The sequence below is a fragment of the Arachis ipaensis genome, chromosome B01 (assembly GCF_000816755.2).
Source record: "Arachis ipaensis cultivar K30076 chromosome B01, Araip1.1, whole genome shotgun sequence".
NCBI classification, from domain to species: domain Eukaryota; kingdom Viridiplantae; phylum Streptophyta; class Magnoliopsida; order Fabales; family Fabaceae; genus Arachis; species Arachis ipaensis.
Window position 1 is genome coordinate 25,698,562 of NC_029785.2, and position 9,936 is coordinate 25,708,497.

The 9,936-nt window shown below is 35.0% G+C and overlaps 1 protein-coding gene across 1 annotated transcript in view; it reads left to right on the forward strand.

Annotated features, from left to right (window-relative positions):
• LOC107648814 (probable LRR receptor-like serine/threonine-protein kinase At1g67720) overlaps nucleotides 1-7,732 on the forward strand; it is a 35,967-nt gene extending 28,235 nt beyond the window's left edge. Inside the window, exons 2-15 of the mRNA XM_021108643.1 lie at nucleotides 3,530-3,770; nucleotides 4,023-4,534; nucleotides 4,674-4,800; nucleotides 5,021-5,092; nucleotides 5,133-5,201; nucleotides 5,358-5,429; nucleotides 5,588-5,656; nucleotides 5,831-6,004; nucleotides 6,084-6,324; nucleotides 6,887-7,013; nucleotides 7,094-7,159; nucleotides 7,249-7,435; nucleotides 7,530-7,662; nucleotides 7,724-7,732. Of these exons, the coding sequence (XP_020964302.1) occupies nucleotides 3,530-3,770; nucleotides 4,023-4,534; nucleotides 4,674-4,800; nucleotides 5,021-5,092; nucleotides 5,133-5,201; nucleotides 5,358-5,429; nucleotides 5,588-5,656; nucleotides 5,831-6,004; nucleotides 6,084-6,324; nucleotides 6,887-7,013; nucleotides 7,094-7,159; nucleotides 7,249-7,435; nucleotides 7,530-7,662; nucleotides 7,724-7,732 (2,099 nt within the window). The remainder of the gene's footprint in view (nucleotides 1-3,529; nucleotides 3,771-4,022; nucleotides 4,535-4,673; nucleotides 4,801-5,020; nucleotides 5,093-5,132; nucleotides 5,202-5,357; nucleotides 5,430-5,587; nucleotides 5,657-5,830; nucleotides 6,005-6,083; nucleotides 6,325-6,886; nucleotides 7,014-7,093; nucleotides 7,160-7,248; nucleotides 7,436-7,529; nucleotides 7,663-7,723) is intronic.

The following is a 9,936-nucleotide window of genomic DNA, read 5'->3' on the forward strand; positions in this document are numbered from 1 at the left end:
TCAAAAATATTTTGTGTTTCTTGTTTGAGTCTTGAATCACATTATAAGTTTGGTGTCACTTGCATATGCATCTTGCATTTTTCGAAAATATCATGCATTCATAGTGTTCTTCATGATCTTCAAGTTGTTCTTGGTAAGTCTTCTTGTTTGATCTTGATGATTTTTTGTTTTGTATCTTTTCATGTTTATCATATGCATTCTTGAATTCTTAGTGCATAAGCATTAAAGAATTCTAAGTTTGGTGTCTTGCATGTTTTCTTTGCATTAAAAAATTTTTCAAAAATATGTTCTTGATGTTCATCATGACATTCAAAGTGTTCTTGGTGTTCATCTTGACATTCATAGCATTCTTGCATGCATCACATGTTTTGATCTAAAAATTTCATGCATTGCATCTTTTTAGTGTTTTTCTCTCTTGCATCATAAAAATTCAAAAATCAAAAAAATATCTTTCCCTTTTTCTCTCATCAAATTCGAAAATTGAGTTGACTTTTTCAAAAATTTTTAAAATCAAATTGTTTTTCATGAGTCAAATCAAAATTTTCAATTTGAAAATCTTATCTTTTTCAAAATCTTTTTCAAAAATCAAATCTTTTTCAAAATTCTTAGTTATTTTCGAAAATTCCAAAAATATTTTTCAAAAATCTTTTTCATATTTTTATACCAAATTTTCGAAAAGAGAACTGACGTTGAACGCCAGTTTATGTCGTCTATCCTTGTGCAAAGTATGGACTATTATATATTGATGGAAAGCCCTGGATGTCTACTTTGCAACGCAATTGGAAGCATGCCATTTCGAGTTCTGTAGCTCCAGAAAATCCACTTTGAGTGCAGGGAGGTCAGAATCCAACAGCATCAGCAGTCCTTTTTCAGCCTGAATCAGATTTTTGCTCAGCTCCTTCAATTTCAGCCAGAAAAATACCTGAAATTACAGAAAAACACACAACTCATAGTAAAGTCCAGAAATATGAATTTTTCCTAAAAACTACTAGAAATAGACTAAAAACTAACTAAAACATACTCAAAACTATATGAAATTATCCCCAAAAAGCGTATAAAATATCCGCTCATCACCCATCAAGACCACTTCTATGATGTTGTGGCAAAGAAGAAGGTGATCCCTGAGGTCCCTTTTAAACTCAAAAGAAATGAGTATCCGGAGATCCGACATGAAATTCAAAGAAGAGGTTGGGAAGTTCTAACAAATCCCATCCAACAAGTCGGCATCCTAATGGTTCAAGAGTTCTATGCCAATTCATGGATCACCAAAAACCATGATCAAAGTAAGAACCCGGACCCAAAGAACTATGTTACAATGGTTCAGGGGAAATACTTAGATTTTAGTCCGGAAAATGTGAGGTTGGCGTTCAACCTGCCATACATGGAAAAGAACGCACGCCCCTACACAAGGAGAGTCAACTTTGATCAAAGGTTGGACCAAGTCCTTATGGACATATGTGTAGAAGGAGCTCAATGGAAGATTGACTCCAAAGGCAAACCGGTTCAACTAAGAAGACTGGACCTTAAGCCTACAGCTAGAGGATGGTTGGAGCTCATTCAATGCTCAATCATTCCCACTAACAACCGGTCTGAAGTTACTATAGACCGGGCCATCATGATCCATAGCATCATGATTGGAGAAGAGGTGGAAGTTCATGAGATTATACCTCAAGAACTCTACAAGGTGGCTGACAAGTCCTCCACTATGGCAAGGTTATTGTGTTTTTCTGTGATTTCAGGTATTTTCTGGCTGAAATTGAGGGACTTGAGCAGAAATCAGATTCAGAGGTTGAAGAAGGACTGCTGATGCTGTTGGATTCTGACCTCCCTGCAAAACTCGAAATGGCGCGCTTCCAATTGCGTTGGAAAGTAGACATCCAGGGCTTTCCAGCAATATATAATAGTCCATACTTTGGCCAAGAATTGACGACGTAAACTGGCGTTCAACGCCAGCCTTCTGCCCAAATCTGGCGTCCAGCGCCAGAAAAGGATCCAAAACCAGAGTTGAACGCCCAAACTGGCACAGAAACTGGCGTTCAACTCCACAAATGGCCTCTGCACGTGCAACACTCAAGCTCAGCCCAAACACACACCAAGTGGGCCCAGGAAGTGGATTTATGCATCAATTAATTACTCATGTAAACCCTAGTAGCTAGTTTATTATAAATAGGACCTTTTACTAGTCTTTTTGACCATCTTTGGATTACCTTATGATCCTTTGATCACGTTTCAGGGGGCTGGCCATCTCGGCCATGCCTGAACCTTCACTTATGTATTTTTAACGGTAGAGTTTCTACACTCCATAGATTAAGGTGTGAAGCTCTGCTGTTCCTCAAAGATTAACATAGCTTGCTTCATACCAACAATCTCCGTGGGATTCGACCCTTACTCACGTAAGGTATTACTTGGACGACCCAGTGCACTTGCTGGTTAGTTGTATCGAAGTTGTGACAATTATGAATTAAGATCAGAGCACCAAGCTTTGGAGCCATTACCAGGATTTGTTCGAGCCTGGAGATCACAATTTCGTGCACTAGCAATCAACAAGACGCCAAGTTTTGTTCAGCTCAAGAGCATCCAACTCATCTTTCATAGCACTACGCCAATTAGATTGTTGATTTGCGTCCTTAAAAGACTTTGGCTCAACGTCAGAATGTAGAGATAAAAGAAACTTTTTATGTGAAGATGAAAGAGAAGAAAAAGACATGACTGAAGATAAAGGATACTTGCACTTTGAGGGAGATTGATTTGTAGAGATGAGAGAGGAATTACACAAGTAATCAGAGAGATATGCTGGAGGTCAGTAAGGCCGGTCGGAATGATGAGGATGGTGCTCAGGTAGTGAAGAAGGTGATGGGGGATGAGAAGGTGATGGTGGACTGGTGTCTAGTGCGGAAGGAGAGAAGGGTGTGTGCCTTGAGAGAGATTCGGTGGTCATGGGTTCAACTTGGTTAGAAAACAACGGTGAGGAAAAAGGAGAGGTTGTTGAAGAAAATAAAGAATTAGATGGAGTTGGGTCAATGGGTATGGGTGAGGGTTCAACTGGAAGACTAACTGAATCTTGTTTTTGAGAGGGTGTGTTTGGCAATGTAGGGTTGGGTGTATGGAATTGGACATTTTTAGTGACTAAGGGCAAGACCATTTCATAAAAAATCACGTTTCTAGAAATCTCAATTCTTTTATCTTCTAAAACATAAACAATATATCCTTGAAAACCATGTTGAAAGCCAATAAACACAGCCTTTTTGGCTCTTGGATCAAATTTTGATATGTTTGCCATCAGGGTAGAAACAAAACATAAGCATCCAAAAACTTTAAAGTCATGATAATTTGGTGGATGATTGAATAAAATCTCAAATGATGTTTTAAAATTAATTGCGGATGATGGAACTCTATTAAGTAAATAAACAATATGTTTAACAGCATAAGACCAAAAAGATGGTGGTAAATTAGATTGAAACATAAGAGCACGAGCTATATTCAAAATATGTTGATGCTTGCGTTATACCCTTCCATTTTTGTTGAGTAGTTTTAATACAAGGGTCAGTCTATGATGCATCAAGGGTCTACGTGAAGGAGATGATTTTCAGAGCACCCTCAGACTCTGTTGATGTTTGCATGTGTTGTGCCACCACTGGCTCTCCATTCATATCCACACTGGAGCTTAGGCCCTTGAATGTGTCAATGTATGCCATGGATTTCGAGGATGATTTCTTCTTGAAAGTGGCTGCAAGGATCAACTTTGGTGCTACTAGCAAGGATGCTGTCAGGTTCGCAAGCTAACCCCCGCTTCAAAATTCTCTATTTTGCATATGTTGTATAGCATTTGGTAAGTAAACCACTGTTTTGATCCTTGAAAGACTAGTTTGTTCACAAAATGGTTGCTCTAAGATTGATAGTGATCCTGTAGTAAAAGGTTTATTCTACTCGACAAATCCACCTAAGATGAGAACTGTTTTTTCCTTTTGGTACCTTTATCTTGATTTATTTATGATTATTTTAACAAGTACTTAATATATCAGGTATCCAGATGATCCATATGATAGAATTTGGGATTCGGATATCATTAAAAGACAAAACTTTCTTGTTGGGGTGGCCCCAGGCACAATTAGAATTAACACAATAAAGAACATAGATATACAGACAAGGGAATACCCTCCTGTTAAAGTGATGCAAACCGCGGTTGTAGGCACAAAACAGGTACTCAGCTACAGACTGAACCTTGAAGACTTTCCTGCCAACGCTAGAACTTACGCATATTTTGCAGAGATCCAAGATCTCGGTAAGAACGAGACTCGAAAATTCAAATTGGAGCAACCTTATATACCTGACTATAGCAATGCAGTAGTTAACATAGCTGAGAATGCAAATGGTAGCTACACTCTATATGAACCAAGTTATATGAATGTGAGTATGGATTTTGTTCTTTCCTTCTCCTTTGCTAAGACCAGGGATTCTACTCAAGGACCTCTTCTAAATGCAATGAAAATAAGAAAATATGTTGAAATCGCTTCCAAAACTGACAAAGAAGATGGTAAACTTTTAATATCAGTATATATTTTGCTAAAATAACTTTTGGTGCATGGGTACTATACCATATTATATGAATCGGTATATGACTAAGTACATACTTATAATCATTTAACTTACATAAACATACTTTCATTTTGCAGTAAATGTAATAAATGTGTTTCGCTACTTGTCTTCCGATACTGACCCAAATAACAGGGATCCCTGTGTTCTAACACCCTGGGAGTCGGTTAATTGTAGTGAAACTACCCCTCCAAGAATCATAAAGATGTAATATCTCCATATCTTTTATTTAACCTAAAACTTCAAGAATGGTGAAATTAAACATACAATGCTGGATTCTGAAAGTTTAAGCATGATGTTAGAATCACTTATAAGATTATGAGATATTTGAAATGTTCAAAAAATATATCACATTCTAAATGTATACTGCTTTACTGAAAGTTCAAAAAGTGCAATATTTTTACTAATTTTAAAATTTTTTTAATAGAAACCTGTCAAGAAGGAATGTGAAAGATGAAATTCCACAAGAGCTCAACAACATGGAAGCATTGACAGAGTTGTAAGTGAATTCTTTTGTAATATTGTTCTCGTTTCCTTAGGTGGTTAGATGGTAACTTGCTTATAGGAACACTACCTGACATGAGCAATCTTATCAATCTAAACCTTGTGTACGTTCAGTTTCACACACAACATTCATTTATTTATATTTTTGAGGGCTCTGTGATGGAACCAAGAATCAATATTTTGTAAATGGCCCTTCTTTGAGTTTTTCTTTGTGCCTTTTTGCTTGTTTTCTCATTTTATTTTCAACTAATGACATGCAGGCATTTAGAGATCAACAAATTGACTGGTCCATTACCATCTTACTTGGGTAGTTTGCCAAATTTGCAAGCACTGTAAGTAGCAGTTAATCTTTAAAATTTATCATTTCTACTTCTAGAATAACTTGACAGATTTTCATACTTAGCCCTTTACGATCACTATTTTGATATATTTACTTCTTAGATTGTTACCTCTGTCAGATCTTTATGGATCGTTTGTGAATATTTGACAGGTTCATACAAAAGAACTCATTTAGCGGAAAAATACCAACAGGACTATTATCTGGAAAAATTATTTTCAAGTGAGTATGCTCAGCAACTTGATGATTTTACTAGCATTAACCCCACTTACTACCAATGCCGAACAACCACCGAGACTAATTTAAAGTAACTTCAGTATGAACATAATAGGATGAGCATCTTTTCATATTCGGTATGCAGATTGAAGTAATGACCATGTTTATTTTCACTTCCAGCTATGATAATAATCCTGAACTACATAGAGGGAACAAGAAGCATTTTCAGTTGATACTAGGAGCTTCAATTGGAATACTAGTAATATTATTACTATTATTCTTAACAAGTCTTCTGCTAATGCATAATGCACGGAGAAAGGCATCTAAACAGAAATGTGACGAAAAAGGTTTGTCGTATGAGTCAAAATCTACTACTTGGTAAATACTCAAGCTCTTCCATCTAAGTGTTATTATGTGGTGCAGTGATTTCTAGAGGTAGTACAAAGCCATTGACTGGATACTCATTCGGTAAGGGTGGGACTTTAATGGATGAGGGTACTGCTTACTATATTTCACTCTCAGAGTTGAAAAAAGCTACTAATAATTTTTCAAGAAAAATCGGGAAAGGGAGCTTTGGATCTGTCTACTATGGGAGAATGAAAGATGGAAAGGAGATTGCGGTTAAGACTATGACAGATCCATCCAGCCATGGGAACCAACAATTTGTGACTGAGGTAGCATTTCCATATTTTATATTTGAATTCCAATATACAATGAGTTCTGAAGAATCTACTATTATAAGTTGTTACCTGCTTTCAATCAAAAGATAATTTATGCTCCTCTAATTTTTATTAGCATAGCATTTTCCTAGTTTAGAACCCCTTTTTTATCTTTTGTTTTCTTTTATCATTTTTCTAATTTTCTTTATGAATGTTTTTATCTTGTCATTTAGATATTATTTTACTTTTAATCAATGAACAATTTGTCCAATTAATAGATTGAAATTGAATGATTGAACTCTAAATTGTTGGATTTTTCTCATTCATTGTTGAATGTTTTTGGCTTTGACTTAACCCACATGTATTTCTCTTAATCTAAGAAGCAAAGATAGGAATTGTGAAAATGCAAATATATTAGAATCAGAAATAGAAACTATGAAATCTTAATTCCAGCTAAGTTCTAAAAATGCAGAAAGTCTACTTTGCAATACAAATATTTTACTACGGTTAGAGAAACTAGAAAAATATGACAGAAAACTTAAATTTTAAGCTTATTGATTGCATATCATAAATGCAGGTAGCTCTCCTCTTAAGAATTCATCACAGAAACTTGGTTCCTTTGATTGGATATTGTGAAGAAGAATATCAGAATATTCTTGTTTACGAGTACATGCACAATGGCACATTAAGGGATCACCTTCATGGTCTAATTCCACTCCCTCATATTCATTTATTTTTATTTAGTCGAAGTTGTGTGATGATGTATATTTCGATGTTTTGACAGAAGGTTGGAGTCAGAAACAATTAGACTGGTTAGCACGGCTTCGGATTGCAGAAGATGCAGCGAAAGGTTGATTAATCAATTTCTTGGTCCATAGGTAAACTTAGTAATTTACTATCAAAATTAATATTCAAAAGTGAAATTTCATATTTCTGTAGGCCTTGAATACTTGCACACAGGATGCAATCCTAGTATTATTCACCGAGATGTAAAGACGAGCAATATTCTCCTCGACATCAATATGAGAGCAAAAGTGTCAAATTTTGGACTATCAAGGTTAGCTGAAGAAGATTTGACTCATATATCAAGTGTTGTAAGAGGAACTGTAGGCTACCTGGATCCTGAGTAAGCTATGAGTCTCATGCATGATCAGTGATATATTTGTTAGGGTAATATGTTGAACTAAGTTTCTATGTGTTCAGTTTTTTTTAATGAACAGGTACTATGCAAGTCAACAAATATTCAAAAAGAGTGACGTATATAGTTTTAGAGTTGTTGTGCTGGAATTGATATCTGGAAGAAAGCCGGTATCACTAGAAGATTATGGTCCTGAAATGAATATAGTTCATTGGGTATGTGTGTTTTATTATTTTTCTTTAATACTTTGGTTTCACCATGGTTTCCAAACAAAAGTTGAAGTAAAATTGAATAAGAAAATATACAGAAGACAAAGTAGTCCAAGATTTGAAGGTGACGACTTCGTCCTTCACTATTACCTTCTTGGACAAGTTCATCACTTACATGTATGGATTTTGTAAGGAAGGACTAAATTATCACCCTTTTCGATTTCCCGAGGACAATTTTATCATTTTAAAACCATGAGGGACGAGATGTGGAGCCTTGGAACAACTTAAAGCCATGAAAACAGCCACATATATATTTATCAGATCATGCTGCATACATTACACCCGTTGGGTGTGGCCCTTTCTTGGATCCTGTAGTAATACTAATACGGATACGGGATGTTTGTGCACCGGGCTGTCTTTTTTTAAAAAAAAACCATCAAGGATGACTTTATCTTCCATGCTTTTAGCCAATGACGAAATTGGGAGTTCACTCAAAAGTAAAAGATAGCAACTAGTCCAACTAGAAAATTTTTTCACCACTTTAAAAAATCATTGTTTTGCAGGCAAGATCCTTAATCCAAAAAGGTGACGTAGTAAGCATCATGGATCCATCCCTGGTTGGGAATGTCAAAACTGAGTCGGTTTGAAGGGTTGCTAAAATCGCCATGCAATGTGTGGAGCAACATGGTTTCTCCATACCAAGAATGCAAGAAGTGATTTTAGCCATACAAGATGCCTCCAGGATTGAGAAAGGTTCATCAGAAAATCACCTAAAATTATCATCTTTATCTTCAGGTAGCTCAAAACTACAATCTTCAAGGAAAACATTACTTACAAGTTTTCTTGAAATTGAAACCCCTGACTTGTCACAAGGTTGTCTCCCATCAGCAAGATAAACATCTCTTTCTAAGGAGAAAGTTTATGCTATGACCTTAACCAAAAATCTTGGACTATGCAAAAACTCAAAAGGAGAAAGTTTTGCACCCCAGGTAATCTTACCCAACTTGATTGGAGGATAATTTGCTTTTGACCAAAAAAGATTATGTTAAGGTATAATTTAGTTAAGTGTTGTATTGCACTGCTTACTATGTTTATATCATAGTGAAACTCACTGGCTAGTAGCTAGTGATATATGATGATACCTTTAAATCTTATAACCAATGAAATTGTAATATTCTACCTTCTTTATCTGTATTTGGCAATTTTTCATGTATTAAATGGGTTATTCTGATTTAATTAGCCTACTTGTAAACTGAAAAATGAATAAGGATATATTTTTTGGTATAATATTATTTTTCTCAAATTTTATGTTTTGGTCTGCATATTCTTTTCCTAGTTAAAAGCAGAGCTATCAAAATAAGTCGACTCGATTTGCTCATAAAATTGGATGAGTCTAATCAATAAAAATAGAGTAAATGTCCTTTCCGGTCCCTAATAATTTGCTCGATGGACTTCTCACTCCTTAAGAAATCTAAAACCCCAAATCGGTCCCTATCTACTTTGATATATGAACGTTCCAGTCCCTGGTTAGGGACCGAAAATGACATTTACTCAAAGTAGATAGGGACTAGAACGTACATATATCAAAATAGATAGGGACCGATTTGGGGTTTTAGATTTCTTAGGGGGTGGGAAGTCCATCAAGCAAATGGTTAAGGACCGAAAAAGGCGTTTACTCATAAAAATACAACTCATTTATAAACGGACCATTTTAAGCGGGTTCAAGTGAACTGGTCATTAGTCTTTTGTCTTCTTTTTCAATATAGTCTTATTGTTGTAATATTAATTTCTTAACTAAATTTTGCAGACTTTAGTTAATTAAGTATGAAAATATATAAATGTATCATAAAATCTTTTGACTCGAACATTAAGTAAAAAAGTTTTTTTTCTTAATAATTTAGGTTTATTCAAAAATAAAAAATGTGTGGAATAAGTCAACTTATTTATTGATCAGCTAGTGTCGAATTCAATTATGGCTCAGCCTAGGTTGATTCGAATTCAGTCATCCACTCATTTCGCAGTTATAATTAGGAGTGTTCGCGGCTTAGTTTTTTCATAATCTAAATTGAAATTACACTAAACTATTTTAAATGGTTTAGAAACTGAATCAAACTGTTTTGTCACATAAAAAATAGTTTTAAATCAATTAACAATACAGTACACCAATTTAAATCAATTCATAAAAATAAAATTAATTTTAATTGAAAAAATTTGTTTGAATTGGTTTATAGACTAAAACAAATTTTAACATATAAAAAATAATTTTTTATATCTTCTCTC